The sequence below is a fragment of the Bos grunniens genome, chromosome 16, assembly GCF_055505025.1.
Source record: "Bos grunniens cultivar Pamir isolate PY7600 chromosome 16, Bosgru_T2T1.0, whole genome shotgun sequence".
Classification (NCBI taxonomy): Eukaryota; Metazoa; Chordata; class Mammalia; order Artiodactyla; family Bovidae; genus Bos; species Bos grunniens.
Window position 1 is genome coordinate 39598530 of NC_141180.1, and position 19449 is coordinate 39617978.

Here is a 19449-nt window from a genome sequence, read left to right on the forward strand (position 1 = left end):
GGAGACAATAGAAAATACTTGGAGCTCAGGCATAGGGTCTAACCCTAGTTCCACCACTTTACAGTTGTTTGTGACTGTGAGCAAGTTACATAAAAGCCTCTTCTTCACCAGCAACCCCTGCCCCCTGCCCCCAACTCCCACCTTTTCTTTTGCTGTAACATGAGGCGTGTGGAATTTTAGTTTCCTTACCAGGGATTGGACGTGGGCCCTCAGCAGTGAGAATGCGGAGTCTAACCACTGGACTGCCAGGGAATTCCCACCCCCTCTCCCTCTTGCCACCAGAGATCGGCCAGGCCTGGTATGAACTCTGGGACTACCGCTGACCAGCTCTGTTATTTGTAAGCAACTGCTTATCCTCTAAGCCTCACTTTTCTTATTTTAAAAGTGAAGAAAGTAATACTTCGTTATATTTTTGTGAGGATCAAATTAAGAAATGCATATGAAGTGCTTGGTACATAGTAGGATCTCAGGGTACTATCAGCATCATCATTATTAATATCATCATCCCAGCTCCCTCTTTATAGTCCCTGTTCTAAGAGAACCGTTAACCTGTCTGGGAGGCAGAAATGAGTGTACAGTAATAGAAGCAGTATGTATTATGTTGTTACACTAGAGATCCAACTGTAATGCAGTGGGAGGAGGATCATTCATCCTGTCTGGAGGAATCTGAGAAAGCTATTCTGGAGGTAGCTTTTGAATGGGTCTTGCAGGGTTTTGGTAGATGGCCTGGACGGGGTGACCACCTTCCAGCAGAATGAGGCCTGTGAGTAGAGGCAGAAGGTGGACACCTGCAGGGCATGTTCAGATGCTTTGAGGCCAGAAGGTAGCAGCTGCCAGTGCTGAGTCAAGGAGTTTGAACTGTGGGCTGTGGGCATATGTTTAGATTCCCCCCTCCTTTTCTGTTTTATAAGCTCTGAACCTCAGGTTGGCTCTTTAAATGAGGTTGACTTTCCTAGAGCCCAGGGAGGAGGATTGAGTAGTCATTAGGTATTTACTCTAAATTCACCCTAGTTCTGGCTTCCCAGGTGGCCCAGTGGTAAAGAATCCACCTGCCAATGCAGGAGACCTGGGTTTGATCCCTGAGTTGGGAAGATCCCCTGGAGTAGGAAATAGCAACTCACTCCAGTATTCTTGCCTGGGAAATTTCATGAACAGTCCTCTGTAGCCTGGCGGGCTACAGTCCCTGGGGTTGCAAAGAGTTGGACACAACTGAGTGCACACGCACTACACACTAGTGACTAGATTTCTTATTAATCTGAGCTGAGAAATTTTGGCGTGAGAGAGCCATCCATAAAAATCCAGGCAGATTTTCTGCCTGGAAATCAACGAACATTATCATCTATAAGGTGCTCACCTGTGCTGGGTGCTTTGTGGCCTGGTTCCTTGGAGGGACCTTTCCCGGCAGGGCCAGTTGTGGGTAGGGAAGTAGGAAGCCTTTGATCTGTATTTTGTCTGATTCCCTTGTTTTGGACTCTGTAGGCTGCCTTTTCTCTTCATTTTTGCCTCTGTGTCTTCTTTCGAGACCACTTCCTTTGCTCTCTTTGCTTCAGCTTCTTTAATTGTTACCGTTGCATGGATTGCCTGCAAGTCCAGTTCTCCATGTGGCACAGCAGCCATGGAAACCTGGGGCCGTCTGCCTTTGTGACAGATTTGGGTGTTGAAAAATAGGGCAAGTGAGTCAAATTGCAAATGTTGCTCTTTAAAAGAAGAAAATGTATGGTTTCCTCCCTTTAAGTCAGTTTCAACTGATAAGGGATGTGTTTCACATCTTTTTCCCCTAATGATCATTTTCTCCCCAAATGTGGATATAGGATTGTTTCTGGGCTCTCTGGGGCAATTAACTTTTCCTTTTGGTTCATCTTAAGGTGTGTGGAACCCTATGTGGACAGGTGTTCCTACAAACATCTGAAAAATAAGTTGGGTCCATTTGCTCAGAATCTGCCTAGATGCTAGCTTTGAATACTTCTTTAGACGCCAGTAAGGCACATCTTAATCATTCAAAGGGGGAAGTAATCAGGTTTCTTGTATTAGTTTGTTTTTGGAGGAAAAGACTTGCTTTCCTTTCTTTTGAGTTCTCTTGCCAGCTAATGGTTGCTAGTTGTTGTTGTCTGTACTTTCTGTTCTTGAAAATGTATTTCAGACAGATTTATATGACTCAGAAATCAACTTTGTTGCACAAACAACTTCATAAAAGGAGCCTGTGTCCCCAGCTTTTTGGGGGTGGGGACCCTGCCTGCCTTTGTTTATAATCCCAGTGGCCAGCACCGTGCCTTAGGCACAGGGGAGGGTCACTTCTGTAGCTTTGGGAGTGAGTGTCACCCCCATGACTGTCCCTTCAGTCTGCTTTGGAGACATCTAGTACTTTTGGGTTTAAGTGATGGTAAAAGCTGGGTCTGAAAAGGACCTTGAGCGGTGGTCCAGTTCATGCCTTTGCTCATTACTCTGCAAGTGAGGGTGGGAAGGAGAACCTGTGGAGGTTGGCTTTCCAGAAGAGAGAGTGTACTTCCTTCTGATGACCAACTTTACTGAACTCACAGGAGCTCTTAGACATGGTGTGGAATATATCATTTTAGGAGGGCGGGCAGTGGATGAGGAGAGCTTGTTAAAAATGGCAAATTTCTGTTTCAATTTCAGAGATATCTGGGTGGGGAAACCAGGATCTGTGTTTCATCCCAGGTGATTCAAATGTTAATGGTCCTTGGGTGAATATTAGCCTAAACTTGGGGACTGTAAACTGGCCACCTGGCCAGATCCCTCTGCGAGCTGAGAATGGCTTTTCCATTTTTAAAGACTTGTAAAGAAAAAAAAGAGAGAATGTACAATAGACCCTGTAAGGACTGAAATATTTACTCCCTGGCTCGTTAGAGTCTGATCTCTGCCCTAAACCCTTTGTCTGCTGGCAGGCTTACATGTCAGATTAGACAGGTCAGGACATCAGTACAGATAAAGCACAGTGGTAGGTACAACCTGGGCCTCCATGGGAAACTCTCCCTTTACTCTTCACTGATTTGCACACAGTAGGCGCCTACTGCATCTATTGGATGAACATGTTATGGTGTTTTTATTTTTTAGGTGCTGTTGAATTAGAAAACTTGCCTTTAAAGAAAGATGCCTTGAAAGAACTGGAATTACCATTCGAGGTCAAAGCTGGTATGTGAAACAAGGGAGAAGGAGACAGTATTACATCGTTTGGGACGTGAAAACTGAGAACCCTTGCGTCTGGCTCTGTTGGACCAGGAAGAGGCAGAATAGGAGTTTCGATCAGTCTTCAAATGTGGTCCCTAGGCTGCTCATGTCAGGATGCTCTTGGGATGGTTGTAGCCCCCAGACTTACTGAATTAGAGTCTCTGAAGAAGTGTCATTGAACCTGCATCATTTATTTATTTTTTTGAACCTGCACCTTTACTAAGCTCCCCAGGTGATTCTTAAAAGTCTGGGAACTTCTGTCCTAGACATGGGAGATTCTTATTTTCAGAGAATTCATTATACATTTTGGGCTTCCCCAGTGGCTTAATGGTAAAGAACCTGCCTGCAATAGAGGCAAAGGAGGCTCGAGTTCGATCCCTGGGTTGAGAAGATCCCTGGAGGAGGGAATGGCTACCCACTCCAGTATTTTTGCCTGGAGAATCCCATAGACAGAGGAGCCTGGTGGGGTGCAGTCCATGGGGTCACAAAGAGTTGGACATGACTGAAGTGACTGAGCACAGCACACACATTTTACATATTACTGAGAGACAGTTGATTCTCTTGAATGAAAGGTGGGCTTGGGAACAGTATGCTTGGGTTTCTATTCTGTATCTGCCATTTTTTGGCTGTGTGACTTTGGGCCAGTTCCCTCACAACTCTGTGTGTGCTTCCTCATCTTTAAGATGGGATGATCGTAGTTACATCGTAGGGTTGTTGAGAGGAATACCTGAGTTAATGCATTAAAATTACTCAGTACAGTGCCCAGCACACTCAGTTAATGTTTGCAAGTATTACTGGAGTTTTGCAGTTACTAGATTTGGTAAAGAAACAAGAATTGTCACAGAATAAAAACATTCTGTATTAAGTGACCACGCATAAAATTAGTCCCTCTTTAGACACTGCTTGTCATTAACCAGTAGCCTGTTTGTCAGTCAGTCTTTCCCTTATTTTGAGGGTACATATATTATAATAAAGTGTACGTACAATGCAAATCAGTTGCTAGGTGAAATAAAATGGAAATTTTGCAAGAGATTTAGGCTCTCTTGAAGTCAACTCAAGTCATGGGTGAACTGCCAGTCACAAGCAAAGGCAGTGAATCTGAAAGAAACTCTCAAGAATGATGACATGGTGGATACTGCCAAAGAGTTCTTAATTGAATATCAAAGGATTAAGAGAGGCTTTTAGGGAAAATTGATGTTTTCTAATGTTTTGGCAAGAATGACCCTTGTTATGCTTGCTCTGCCAAAATGGAATGTAACAGAAGTTATATTTTGCTGTCATATAATTGTCCTCCCAATTAATTAAGATTAGAATTGCAACTGTGCACTAATTATTGTTAGAATTCTTTGTTGTGAACATCGGTGTATGGTTTCAGTTTATAATATAAATTTTATTAAATGTAAGAACTGACTTTCATTTTTCTAGATAAAGCCAAAATTATTTTTTCATTATTTGTTGTGACATATATCTTCATTTGTTACTGGATTACACAGCTGATCACTTGGTGTCAATGATACTCTGTTATCTTAAATATAACAGATTGCTCCTGCTCGAATTCTAGATCTTAGGCAGGGATGATCACAATCTGCTAACGTTCTACTTTCTGAGGTAGACTGTTAGTTGGGCTGTGTGGATCTCTGAGAAATCCTTTAGGTCAAACGGTTCACATGCTCTCATGCTTTACTCCTTGGTGGTGATTTGCCTCTTATTAATTGAAGTGAAAGAAGCCTTGTGTTCTGGGAGGCTTGGCTAGAAATGGTAGAACTCGGGAAATGTGTATCATGGTTCTCCCAGGCCATTTAGCTCTCCCATCAGTCTGGGATCTCATGAAGAGTCAGAATTCCTTCTCGATAGAATTCCACAGCAACATGACCAGTGTTTCAGTCGCCGTGTTTGAAATTGGGTATATTGTAAGTCTGTTAACTCCTAGTAAGTACCTATCAGCCAACTAATTAATAATGAAGAAGAAATGAGTTGTGTGCCCACAGGCTTGTGCAAGTGCCATGGGGAGAAAGAAGCCCCAGGGAAATTTATGGGGTAGTCCCATTGGGGAAGAGGTAATTTCCAGAGCGGAGATGTTGCATTTGATATGAAAAAGTTACACTGACCTTGTTCCAGCTTCTACTTTTTATGCCTTTGTTCTTACAGCTTTCAGCCTAGTAGCGTTTGTTTCACATGTAGGAAAACTGACTGCTTGTCTTCTTAAAAAGTAAATGGTAAAAACAATAATACTCCTTAAAGGACAGTAGAAGAATACAGAGAAATAGAATTATACATGTGTCAGACATTTAACAAGACTTTCCTCTTCCCAGGCTTAATTGGGAAAGTGACCCTTCAGATTCCCTTCTACCGCCCCCATGTGGACCCTTGGGTGATCTCCATCTCCAGCCTTCATTTAATTGGAGCCCCTGAAAAAATACAGGATTTCAATGATGAAAAGGAGAAGCTGTTGGAAAGGGAGCGCAAGAAAGCTCTCCTTCAGGCTCTGGAGGAAAAATGGAAGGCAAGGCAGAAATCCTCTTGGCCTGAGAGCGGTGGTGGTGAGACTCGAAATCAGCAAAGCCCTGGATTCTAACACCAGCTCTTTCCTTTGTAGAACGAACGCCAGCAGAAAGGGGAGTCTTACTGGTATTCAGTCACTGCCTCAGTAGTTACGAGGATTGTGGAGAACATTGAAGTAAGTCCTAATGGCTTTTATAAAGTATGAGCATGAAAGGGGACCGCTCAGGCTTAAATGTGTTTCATGTCATGGTTGCTGGTTTCTCGTGGGTGTAACTGATCACAGAGTGTCTGCAGAGAATGCTGACTGCTCAGGTGTTCCTTTTCCTAGGTGGTGTTGGAGGGAGAACCTGAAAAGTGAGTCCCACACAGGTTTTTCTTGCTTCAGTTAGTGTGAGTAGGTGTTTTAATATCATTGACATTTCACTTCATTTTCTTTTTAAATATGGGAACGCCACTTGCTGAAAGATATACCTCCTAAGAAGACAAATCCTATCTGGTTGCAGGGCAAATCACTTAATCTCTCTGGTCTCAGTTTCTTCCTCTGGACAAGGAGAGCTGTTGGATATGGTTTCCAGTTGATTATATAGTGTGTTGTGAACAACTCTCTCACCGTCGCGTCTGGGGCCGTGTGATGAGTTACAGTGCTTGGGCCGCTGGCCATATTTTCTGCTTTAATTATCATTTTGTTTTGTCCTTACAACTGAGAATAGGGTTCACACTAATTTTCAGGAATGTTGTAAGAATCAGCCTATACTTACCAGCTCCAGGGTTTTCATGCAGTGCCAGGTCACATTGTTTTCTAAGGTGTCCCACTCCCCCCCAGAATACAGTCTGAGGTTGCTGGAGTCATAACTTTGGTAATGTTGGTAAAAAAAGTACATTTGAGGTGACTGCTTTGAATTCTTTTTCAGGCAGTTATTTATCTCATTGATTTTTTAGATATTGTCATTATTTTAACTTTATTTTTAATAATAACTTTGAGATTTAGTTCACATACCATAAAGTTTACAATTTTAAAGTGTACAAACTAGTGTTTTTTGATATATTTACAAAGTTGAACACTGATCACCACTGTCTAATTCCAGAATATTTTCATTTTCCCTCAAAGATGCTCTATACCCAACTAGCAACCACTTCAAATTCCCCTCTCCTCCAGCCCCCTGCAGCCACTAATGTACTTTATGGGTTTGTGTAGTCTGGACATTTTATATCAGTGGAGCTGTACACTACGTGGCCTTTTGCATCTGGCTTTTTAGCATAATGCTCCCAAGGTTTATCCATGTTGTGGCATGTATCAGTACTTTATTCCCTTTATGACTGAATAATACATTCCATTGTATGGATTGCCAAAGATGAACAAAGCTGGAGTGAAGTTAAAGTGGTGAAAACAGACTTTATTCAGTGACTCCTGACAGTCGGGGAAAGAGCAGAGCTCCATTCCAACTTGTACAGAGGTGACCAGGTGTTTTAAAGGGAGAATGAGTGTGTGTGTGTGTGTGTGTTGGTGAGGGTGGGGTGGGCAGGGCTCAGGAGGAAAATTACAAAGGGTTGGTCAGTGTGGATGTGATTAGGTCAGCTGTATCTGCTAGCTGGACTTCTCTTCTTCCATAGAGATGGGTGACAGGAGCCCCTTTCTTCCTGATGATTGCATTTCAGGGGAGTGGCTCGTAGGTCCTTGAGTTGTAGGAGATACATCACATAGGGACAGCGAAAGGATTCACAGCTGTAAGCCCTTTTTGAGAAATGCTCTAAGAAAAGGGAGGGGTGGGGGTGTAAGCTATTGTCAGATGTTGGCTGGAGCAGACAGCCATGAGCTTTTCCACATAGGAACTCAGGAAGGGGATGGAATGTCTGTCCCAGGGACACAGCCTGAGGCTGCTGGAAGCCTTCTTTACTTTTTTTTTTTTTTGGAAGCCTTCTTTAAAGTTTCAAGTCTTTTAGTGGAGATGTTTGAATGGAACGTTCATACCTAGAGTTTTTGCATTTCTCAGGGTGGACCACATTTTGTTTATCAGTTGATGGGCATTTGGGTTGTCTCCACTTTTTGGCTCTTAGGAATATTGCTGTTGTAAACATTCATGTATCTGGTTTTGTGTGAACATGTTTTCATTTCTCTTGAGTACATACCTAAAAGTGGAGCTGTTGAGTCCTATGGTAACTATATGTTACATTTTTTGAGGAACAGTTTTATAGTTTCACTGGTAATGGGTGAACATTTCAGGTTTTCCACATCCTGACCAGCACTTGTTATTGTTTGTTTTTTAATAATAGCCATATTAGTGGGCACAAAGTGATACCTCAGTGTGATTTAGATTTGCATTTCCTTAATGGTTAATGTTGTTGAGTATCTTTTCAGGTGCTTATTGGCTTTTTGTTTATCTTTTGGAGAAGCATCTATTCAAACTCCTTTTCCATTTATAAAAATGAATTCTTTACTGTTGAGTTGTAAGAGTTCTTTATATATCCCGGATTCTCGTCCCTATCAGATACACATGACTTGCAAGTGTTTTCTCCCATTCTATGAGTGGTCTTTTCACGGTCTGTTATTTTTTAATTCATTGAAGCAGAGTGCTTTTTCAGTAGCCCTACTGTAGAGGCACGGGGAAATAAATAAGGTCAGAGTGGAAATGCCCTGCTCGTATTCCTGTGTCTAGGTTTGAGGGCACAGGGACCAGATGAAGATATCGTAAGAGAGGGACGGCCATTTGTCTAGATACAGTGGTACTACTTTCCTTCAGTGTTTAAGGTGTTTTCTGAAATGATTCCATGGAAGTACCATTAACTCTCTTCTTGAGTTGGGACTAATCAAAAGAAATGTCATTCATGTCCAGTTTGTGTTTCTGACTCTTAGGAACTTAGAGTATTGGGTGTATTTACCCAATATTGGGTTTGTTTGTGTAAAATACCTGCTGTTGGTTTACTTAAGTGGCTCAAGCACAGTTTGACCCCTGCTTATAGTACTCTACCTGCTGCAATTGTCTAAATGTGTTTTTTTCCCTCCTGCAGTTAAAAATTCAAGATGTCCATTTGCGCTTTGAAGACGGTGTTACCAACCCTTCCCATCCTTTTGCATTTGGCATCTGCATTAAGAATGTATCCATGCAAAATGCCATGAATGAGCCTGTGAGTATGAAATACACCTGCAAACCAGGAAGAAAGCACCAGGTCTGGGGCATTTGGGGCTGTGCCTTGAGTCCTTTCATGTTCTGTGAGATCACCATCTTTTTCTCCATGTTCTTTGACAGGTGTGGATGTCTTTTGTGTTAATTTCCTCTGACCTGTCATAATTTCACTCATCCATCAATGTTGGCACATTTTACATGTGAAGAAACTGAGGTGCAGAAAGGATCTCATTTTTTATTTTCTTCTGTCTTTACGTGCACTCTCGGGATACACTCACTCTGTTTCAGGGTTTTGTCAGCCACCTGGGAATATGTGCCGACGGCATCCACATCTTGAAAGCCATTCTGCACCCCTCTTCCAGTCTTCAGATTCAAGGTTTTTTCCTATGGGACGCCTTTGTGGTATTTTGTTTAGTCACTCAGTTATGTGCGACTCTTGCAACCCCATGGACTGTGTAGCCCACCAGGCTCCTCTGTCCATGGGGTTCTTCAGGCAAGAATACTGGAGTGGTTTGCCATGCCCTGCTCCAGGGGATCTTCCCAACCCAGACATCGAATCTGTGTCTCCTACATTGGCAGGAGGGTTCTTTACCGCTGGTCCATCATGGAAGCCTGTGGTATTTTCGGCTTGTTATAATCAAAATGATCCCATTATATTCCAGCTGCCCATTTTGCTTCCCTGAAACCAACTTTTTTCCTTTTTTTCTCTAACATGTTACTGCATGTTAGAAACAAACACATGAAAGCTGACTTTTGGGCCCTTTTTATGCCAGGCACTATTCTTAGTGGTTTACTTGGTCTTCTGCATTGAATTCTCGTTACTCTTCACTACCACTGTTATCCTGTACTATGGCCGAGGACACTGGGGGGCCCACAAAGCCTAAATATCTGCTCTCTCCGGCCCTTTACAGAACAAGTTTGCCTCCCTTGCTTCAGACCACGTGTTCTCACCCATGACACTCGTCTTTAGACGCCTGTGCTCACTTCTTCACTTCTTATTCCTCAGCTTCTGTATCCGCTGGTCACAGCGTCCTGCCAGTTTTCCCTGCAAGGTGTCTCAAACATGGCTGTTCTACTCCCCCTCACTTCGACTGTCTGACTTAGGATCCTGTCAGCTTCTGCCTGAGTCAGTAAGCTCCTGACTTCCCACCCCGCCTCACTTCTGTCCCAGGCTCTTGCTTCGCTCTGTGTCAGGGCTTCTCAGCCTTTCCCACGTCCCAGCATACAGAGGAGGGTGATGGCGTTTGTACGGGACACAGGGGCAAGTGGAGGTGGCTGCTTGGGGCTGGAGGTGCCCTGCTCAGAGCAACCAAGTGCAGTGGATCCTCCAACAAGATGGGCTTGAACACTGCAGGTCCACTTGTCCAGACTTCTTTTTGAAAACATAACCACAGTATCACATGATCCTCCAGTGCAGAACCATGAATAGGAGGGCTGAGCAGAAAGTTATATGAGGATTTTTGACTGCCAGGAGGGTTGACACCCATAACTCCCAAGTTGTTCAAGGGTCACTGTATTCCTGAATTGTAGCTTGATTCTGCAGACTTGCTTCTTATCTTGACAAACAAGATCTTGACTCCATTTGGGGTAGAGGGGAGCTCCACCTTGCACTGTTGCCAGAATTCCCTTTCTAAAACACACAGCTGGTCCTGGCACATGCCTACAGCAAAGCCCTCAGTGGTTTCGTGTCCCTTCACGTGTGACATCCAAACTCCTTGGTGTGACAGACTTCTTACTGTATTGGTTTCCTAGAGCTAGATAACAAATTAACCAGAAACTAGATGGTTTCTTCAGTGCTGGAGACCAGAGTCCAAGGTCAAGGTGTTGGCAGAGTTGGTTCCTCCTAGAGACTCTGAGAAGGCAATGGCACCCCACTCCAGTACTCTTGCCAGGAAAATCCCATGAACGGAGGAGCCTGGTAGGCTGCAGACCATGGGGTCGCTAAGAGTCGGGCACGACTGAGTGACTTCACTTTCACTTTTCACTTTCATGCATTGGAGAAGGAAATGGCAACCCACTCCAGTATTCTTGCCTGGAGAATCCCAGGGACAGGGGAGCCTGGTGGGCTGCCGTCTATGGGGTCACACAGAGTCGGACACGATTAAAGCGACTTAGCAGCAGAGACTCTGAGGGAGAAACCGTCCCCTGCGTCTCTCCTTGCTTCCTGTGGTTGCCTTGGCTTGTGGGTACATCACTCCAGTCTCTGCCTCTGTCTTCACATGGCCTCCTCGTGTGTCTGTTTCCTCTTTTAAGGACACCAGTGTCCCCAATCTAGATGACCTAATTTTTTTTCACAAAAAGTTCAGTTTTAATCATATAAAATACAATAAAAGCCATATTGATCTTCTTTCTCTAGTTGTTCTAGGTGTGAGGTTAGGTTGTTTACTTGAGATTTTTCTTGTTTCTTGAGGTAAGATTGTATTGCTGTAAACTTCCCTCTAAGAACTGCTTTTGCTTCATCCTGTAGGTTTTGGATTGTTGTGCTTGTATTTTCTCTGGGTATTTTTTGTTTTCCTCTCTGACTAGTGTGACCTTATTTTAATCTGATTATATCTGCAATGACCCTATTTCCGGGTAAGTTCCCCCACTCACAGGTTCTGGGACAACATGAATTTTGTGGGGTGCAGGGGGAGCTTTTCAACCTAGTACACCTAGTAACACTCCAACCTACTTTTCTCAATACTCAAGTAACTCTCCACTCCTTGTGTGTGTCGGTACACGTGTCCAGTACTGCCCCAGCCCTGAACATGGCGCTTCTGTACACGTTTCCCAGTACCGGCCCCACCCCTGAACACAGCACTGGCCCACCCCTGAACAAAGTGCTTCTGGACAACGTGTCCCAGTACCGGCCCAGTACCGGCCCCACCCCTGAACACAGCGCTTTCTACACGTGTCCCAGTACTGCCCCACCCCTGAACACAGCACTTCAGTTACACAGATGTAGTCTCTGTCCTTTGAAGCAATGGGGCCTATTGTGTCATTGGCCCCATTCCTTGCAATGTGTCCCACACCTTCCCTTCTACCCTCTGTCTGAAACATATATATATATATATATATATATAGCTTTTGATACTTATCTGCCCAGTGGTATTTTTTAGTTGTTTGCTTGTAGCATCTTATATATTCTTTCTCTGCTTTCCTCTGCTTAATTACATTTGTTCACATGTTTGTGTTTCCATTTAGCTAGATTCTGAACTCTGTAAGAGCAGAACCATGTTTTCATTGTTTTGTAACCTCAGCACCTTGCAAAGTGCCCTATGCGTGATTCGTCACTAATGGCCTGTTGAATGAATGAATAGATTCGTGAATAAAGAATCATGCTTTCTTCCCTGTCTTCCCTCAGGTACAGAAATTAATGCGGAAAAAGCAATTAGATGTGGCAGAGTTTAGCATCTATTGGGATGTCGATTGCACTTTATTGGGGGATTTGCCTCAGGTGGAGTTACAGGTATGATTCTTGTAGGGCTGTCTTAGAGCACAGCAATAAAGTGTGTAGGATCATGGCCATGTAGGGTTTTGTTCTCTGTGTCTCTTTTCCTGTTCCCACCTGCTTTCCCTCCTTGGCATCCGTTCTTCAGTATGTATGAGTATGTTTTCTTGAGGTACTTGCTATGTCTGTAACTCTAAAAAATATATAGGGATTTTTGTATGTTTTACATTTATAATGTATTATAGATTTGTTTTCTTTTTTTTCATTTAAAGCTCCGTTTTTAAGATTCATCAGTGTTGCTGCTTATACTTCTGGTTCATTGCTTCTGTTGGATGGTATTCAGCTGCATGCACTTAACGTATTATTGTTCTCTGGTCTCTTGGCCACCATTGTACACCCAGGTTTTCAATGAATGAAGCACCACATCTGACTCTTAAGAAGAGATTTCTTACTATGTTTTATGTTGAAATTTCACCTTTGATGGCATTCCTTTAAGAATACTTAGAATGTCATTGTAAATCATTGGATGTAAAATATTACCATTTGTGAAGGATATTTAGAAAAATCTCAGTTTAATCTTTTTGTAAAGAAATTGTAGGCGGTTTTAAGTGAAATGGAGAGAAAGTTCTCATATTTCCCTCAACCATGATTATCCTTACATGCTGTTGTACAGAATGGTTTTTGTTTTGCCAATTTGATTAAATAAATCCTGTGCATTCATACAGTAGAAGAGTATGCAGCTATAAAAAATAAAGGGCAGAGATCTTTGTAATGAATACATAATAGTCTCTAAGACACAGTATTAAGTTTCAAGAACTAAGGTAAAAAAGCATGTGTACCTTCTGTGTAAGACTGGTTTTAAAAACCGGAAAGTTATGCATTTGCCTGAGTCTGTACAGAATGCTTCCGGTGGAATATGTAAGAAACTGGTGTCATTGGTTGCCTCAGAATAGGGTAACTGGGTGACTGAAAGAAGGAGTAGGAAGGAGAGATTTCACTTTTTTTACCTTTAAAATTTTAAACTGTGTGAATGTATTACCTGTAAGAAATACAAATACAAATTTAAAAATGCTGGAGAGCTTTAGATTCCCAGTTTTCTCCTGCCTTTGGATTCTGATGTCGTATGCTGTAGATTAGACAACATTGCACCAGGTGACTCGATCTGGGAAACATCTGCTGTAATGACAGCCATTCTTGTGACACTCAGGAGGCCATGGACAGGAGCATGGAGAGTCGTGACCATCACTACATCTTGGAGCCCGTGTGTGCATCTGCTCTTCTGAAGAGAAACTGCTCCAAAGAGCCTCTGCGCTCTCGGCATACTCCCCGAATCGAATGTGATATTCACCTGGAAACCATTCCCTTGAAACTCTCTCAGGTACCCTCCTCCTTCCTGTCACTTCTGCTGGTAACTGGGGTGTTGATGAAGGGTCCCCTCGTGGGAAAGGAAGTGCGCATGAGACCAAGCTATGGTGGATGCAGAACCCACTGTCTTTGTACACATGGGTTGGATGTGTCTCAGGTTAGTTTGATTTGATGTTTTTAAGTGCTGAACGAAGAGCATAAGAGAGACAGTGAATCTGTGTACTTAGCTGATAGTGTTCAGAGAGACATTCTGGATAGTGTTGGAGTTTGGTCTTGCAGTTGGCACTGGATTTCAACTCACTGGGTTGACTAGTATGACTTGTCCCTGTGATGTGTAATGTCTTTACTGAGCAAAAGAAATTAACCGGTTCTAACCTTGTACTGCTTAACTTCTAATAAAAAGCTGCAGTACCGGCAAATCATGGAATTCCTCAAGGAGCTGGAGCGAAAGGAGAGGCAGGTGAAGTTCCGAAAATGGAAACCCAAAGTGGCCGTGTCTGAGAAGTAAGGCTTGTCAATTAAGTGTTGTGTGTGGAATGCATTTTCTAGAATGTTCTTTTTTGTATATAGATCAGAAATGTGCCTCACTGTCTTTTTCACATGGTTGAAGATAAAAGTATAGTCGATTTCTCTGGTTTTTAAAATGCCATTTCTGTTATCATTGTTATCACGCTATCGTGTATCTCTGGCATCACGGGTTTACTCTTCGGTCAAGCATAAGGGAATTTAGAAGGTCCTTTCAGTCTCAGGTATGTTTCCTTGGTGATTCAGTGGTAAAGAATCTGCCAGCCAGTGCAGGAGACACAGGAGACTTGGGTTCGATCCCTGGTCCAGGAGAAGGAAATGGCAACCCTGTCTAGTATTTTTGCATGGAGAACTTGATGGACAGAGGAGCCTGGTGGGTTACAGTCCATGGGGTCGCAAAGAGTGAGATACAACTTAGCAACTGAACAACAGCAACAACAACTCAGTCTCATGTAGCAAGGAGACTAGCCTTGCTCTGGTGGGATCTGACTGTCTGGTAAATATTTTGTAGCACTCTTGAACCAACTCCCTTGTATCTTTTCTCCTAACCAGTTTGGTCAGCATTTATGTGATACACTTGATGACATGTATAAGGTAAATGTCCAAAGCATCACAGAGTCAGACATGACGGAAGTGACTTACCAAGCACATAGGATGAATAAATGTTTTCATGTAGATGTGCTCAACTTGACCAGTCAATATAGTAAACCTTTTTTAAAGACCTATGTATTTCCAGTCTTTCCTGAAGTCTTCCATTTAAAATCTTTAACAGTCAAATCCTTGCTGATTATCTTACAGTGGTGTTTACTGTAAAGCCATCACTTGATTATCTGTCAGTGGGAGAGGCTGATGTCATGGGTCATTCAGACCAATTGAGTAATGTACTATTATCAGTGTATCTATCGAGGATGCAGTGGATTAGCTTTTCCCACAGGTTGAAGTTAGTCTAATATTATTTGAATTTGAGGCATAAAGTGATGGCCGACAAGAGAAGAGATGTCCAGAATAGGAGTAGTGTGCTGTGGATCGCCCTGGGTCGATAGCATTTTCATCTTTTGCTGTAAGTAACTAGATGGCTATGAAATGTTTCAGCTGCCGAGAGTGGTGGTATTTCGCTTTGAATGCCAACTTGCACGAGATCCGGGAGCAGAGAAAGCGCTGCACATGGGGCTTCCTGTTGGGCCGGGCCCGTGATGCCGTGTCTTATACTGACAAGTACTTCACCACGTTGAGAGGAGGCTTGCTATCTGCAGACGACAAGGTAAGGGGCGTTGTCTCGTGTTTCTCGTCTCCACTCAGAGGTTAAGAATGTCTCTTCAAGACTGAAAAAAATGGAATCTGTGAAGAAATAAAAGTCTTTGTTCGGGATCATAGTTTTTTAGGATAAAGTTGGCCTTACTAGGGTGAGAGCTTCTTGGAAGGCCAGGTTTTGCCTCTCTGCAGGAAGCTTTCTCCACCTTCTGTTGCTAGAGGGGAGCTGGCGCATGGGCTGGGAGGAAGGAAAAGGGGCCGTGGTCCCACCAGGTCCCCTGGCTCTCTGTGCAGGGCCCAGAGAGACTTTGCATCTAGTCACTTGTGTCGAACACCTAATCCTAACTCTTTTCCTTACATTTTCCCTAATCCCGACTGACTTGATGGACCCTGGAGTTTTGGGGGTAGAGCCTAGGCCGAGGGTGTGCAGTGAGGGGAAGGCCAGCTCCAGTTTCAGTTACCTGCAGGACCAGAGACCCTTGGAGCTGGCAGTCCTAGGGTCCTGGCCTGGAGCTTCCTCTAGTTCCAGTCTGTCTCCTCGGGGAGGGCAGTGGGGAGTGTTTTCCTCCTTGATTCGTTTCGGTTTTGTGAGCGTCAGTTTTTGTAATAGCAATTTAGACTAATTTCGGCCTGGGGATTGTCTCATTTTACTCTCTCTAGTAAACACTTCTAAGCGTCCCTTTAGCACCTGTCTTAGCTTGGGCTGCTATAACAACATTCCACAGGCTGGGGCGCTTTACACGGTGGATGTTTACTTCTCACAGTTCTGGAGGCTGAAATTCCATGATCGAGGTGCCGGCAGATTCGGTTCTTGGGGAAGACCATCTTCCTGGTTTATGGGCAGCCGCCTTCCCCCTGTCTGCTCACGTGGCCTTTCCTGGGCAGAGAGAGAGCTGTTTGTCTTCCACTTCCTACAGGGGAACTAGTCCCATAATGATGGTCCTGTCCTCATCACCTCATCTAAACCTGTTCACCTCCCATGGGCTCCACCTTCAGATCCTGTCACGTTGAGGGTCAAGGTCTCAGCATGCACATATCGGGGGGACACATTCAGCCCGTGAGAACACCCCATTGTGAACCAGTGGCAGTGCTGCATCCTTGGGTGTTCTCACCTGTCTTGCTGGCACCCTGAGGTATGACCACTCTGCTAGTGCTTCTTTCATGAGTGTAGGCATGGTTACTGACATAGAAGCCTTAATAAAAGGATGGAATAAACCAGACCTTTTGTTTTGGATAGTTTTCTTAAAGGCATAGGGAAAGATATGGAACAAGGGAAAAATCTAAATTACAGCTGAGGTGAGCAAGTAAACATGTATAATCTCCTTTTCCTTAATGGCAGAGTGTAAGGCTTCCCTGGTGGCTCAGATGGTAAAGAATCCACGTGCAGTACAGAAGACCCAGGTTCCATCCCTAGGTCGGGACGATCCCCTGGAGAAGGGAATGACAACCCTCTCCAGTCAGTATTCTTGCCAGGAGAATCCCATATACAGAGGGGCCTGGTGGGGCTATAGTCCATAGGGACGCAGAGTCCGACACCACTGAGCGACTAACAACTTTCAAGAAGCAGCTTAAGAGAGCTGACTCCGCTTTCTTCCACATCTTTGTATGTCGCTGGCCACTGTTGTTCTTTCCTAACTAGCATGAAACGAATGAAAATGACCACTTCCTTGCTAATGTCCCACATGAAACATAAAGAAGCTGGAGGCCTGCACACTTACTCTGTAAACTAGGTCCTCAGTTTCCTCCTCTGACTCGGGAAGATTAACAACCAGCCACCGACTTGAATCAGTTGAGGTAATGCATGTGAAAGCATTTTGTAAACTGCCTTTGCTGAGCAAAGATGGGCTAGTCCAGCAACACTTGTCCTGCAACACTTGTCCTTCATGTACCTGTTAACAACTCAATACCACTCTGCTCTCTCTGCACTTCCTGTTAGTCTCAGGGTACAGGTAGGATCTACCGGGGTTATACGGAAAAGCTGTTTGAACCAGAAGCTTAGCAGTTATGGAACTCACTGTTTATCTTCATGGTTTCTGGGTCTTGGAAACATTGGAAACATTGGGGGCCAGGTGGGTTCCTTTAGTACTGGACAGGTTCGTGATGATGTCCACTTTCTCTACAGCCCTGACACCTGTTTTGTCTGTCTTCACCCGAACAGGAGGAAATGTATCGGATTGAAGAGGAGCAGAGCTTTGAGGAACTGAAGATTTTGCGTGAACTGGTGCATGAACGGTTTCACAAGCAGGAAGAACTGGCAGAGGTAGGAGATCCTCCGAGAGAACCTGTGTTCACACCCAGCATGCTGAGTGCTTCTGGGGGCACAGAGAATGAGGAGTGGCACCTCATGCCCTGTCTCTGTCTTTGGTCCTCACGTGTGCTCATTTTGATTGACACAGAGCCTACGGGAGCCTCAGCTGGATCCTCTGGGAGACTCTCCTGGAGACCCAGGCCCCGGGGGAGGCAGCGGGATGCTGCAGTACCTTCAGTCCTGGTTTCCTGGCTGGGGTGGCTGGTACGGGCAGCAGAGCCCTGAAGGGAAGCCAGTGGAGGGCCTGATGGCAGAGCCGCAGGAGCAGTGGACTCCCGAGGAGATCCTGGGTAAGGCGGCAGCTGGCTTTCATGTGCCCTTCTTGATTACAGTGAAGGGAGACACTTGGTTCACGGTTCACCTATTATTTGTGAAACTGGCCCATGGTATATTTCAAATTAAAAAAAAAAAAAGGTAGACATTTGTAGCAGTTTGTCTCATGTTTATAGAGGCAGAGAGAGGTTTTTAAAAAAAATAATTTTCTTTATTTATATTTGGCTGTGCTGAACCTTTGTTGCTGTGTGGGCTGTTCTCTAGTTTCAGCTCGTGGGCTTCAGTAGTTGTGGCACGTGGGCTCGGTAGTTCCGGTTCCTGGGCTCTAGAGCACAGGCTCAATACTTGTGGCCCATGGGCTTAGTTGCTCTGCAGCATGTGGGATCTTCCTGGACCAGGGATCAAACCTGTGTCTCTTGCATTGGCAGGCAGATTCTTTACCACTGGACCTCCAGCGAAGCCTGAGAGTAGGTTTTAAGAGATATTTCATTTACAACTCCATTACTGAATTTGAATATTTACATGGTTTCAAACAGATCTGAGTGGCAGTGACTGTAAGAGAATTAAGTCTGAGCCAGTTCAAAAGTTTGAAACCCTGAGGACTTGAATACCAGTCCAGAATCACCCTTTAGACTCAGGCTGTCCTATGTGGTAGCCACAGTCACAAATGGCTATTTAAATTTATTCAGATAAAATCAAAAATTCACTTCCTCAGTTGACTAGCCACATGAGCCACAGTGCTCAGAGCCTCCTGTGGTTAGTGGCCACCATGTGGACAGTGCAGTGTATAGAGCATTGCACTGTGTTGGGCAGTGCTGCCTTATACTGTGGTTTATCATGAATTTGACATTGCCCCTCGTTTGACAGTAAGTTGATCAGAGCCCTTGTAAAGGCAGTTAGAGTCATTTCATGTTGGTGAATAAAAGTCACCCATGACTTCGGAGTTCTTTCCTAAAGGGCAGATAATAGTTATATCATATCATTGAGACTGCCATCAGTGCTTTTTAAACTTTCCCACGTGTTTTCTTAAAGCCTCTTCTTCCTCATGTTCAGGCTCCGAGGAGTTTTTTGACCCTACTGCGGACGCCTCTTGTATGAACACATACACAAAGCGAGACCATGTCTTTGCGAAACTGAACTTGCAGCTGCAGCGAGGGACTGTGACTCTGCTGCACCAGGAGCAGGGGGCTCCCCAGATGAACCAGAGTGCTTTCATGCAGCTTGAGTTTTCAGGTGCTGCCCCCAAAATGCTTCCTGATGCTCTCTATCTCCCCAGACACCAGTGTCCACTTGAGTCTTGGTATTTGTGGTAGTTCTGTTGTAGAAAGTTGCCATGAGTACTGAGTCATGGCCCCTAGTGGAAACACAAGGTTAGGTGTCTGTAAGCATTTGGTGATCACATTCATCAGTAGATAAATACATTGTTCTCTGTGTCTGTGTGTTTAATGACACCTTAGTTAATACATGTTGTTAATTCATTAATGGAT

General features: G+C 44.1%; 1 protein-coding gene across 8 annotated transcripts in view; it reads left to right on the forward strand.

The window, feature by feature from the left end:
- Positions 1–19449, forward strand: part of VPS13D (vacuolar protein sorting 13 homolog D) — a 275671-nt gene that overhangs the window by 11156 nt on the left and 245066 nt on the right. For all 8 annotated transcript variants that reach the window (XR_015143441.1, XR_015143438.1, XR_015143440.1 and 5 more), the window contains 11 exons: positions 3073–3150; positions 5499–5689; positions 5783–5863; positions 8695–8811; positions 12154–12258; positions 13448–13618; positions 14009–14109; positions 15223–15391; positions 17540–17641; positions 17778–17979; positions 19016–19195. Coding sequence is in view for 4 of the 8 variants with exons in the window: in XM_086344602.1 (XP_086200728.1) it covers positions 3073–3150; positions 5499–5689; positions 5783–5863; positions 8695–8811; positions 12154–12258; positions 13448–13618; positions 14009–14109; positions 15223–15391; positions 17540–17641; positions 17778–17979; positions 19016–19195 (1497 nt within the window). In the remaining 4 variants the exon portion in view is untranslated. The remainder of the gene's footprint in view (positions 1–3072; positions 3151–5498; positions 5690–5782; positions 5864–8694; positions 8812–12153; positions 12259–13447; positions 13619–14008; positions 14110–15222; positions 15392–17539; positions 17642–17777; positions 17980–19015; positions 19196–19449) is intronic.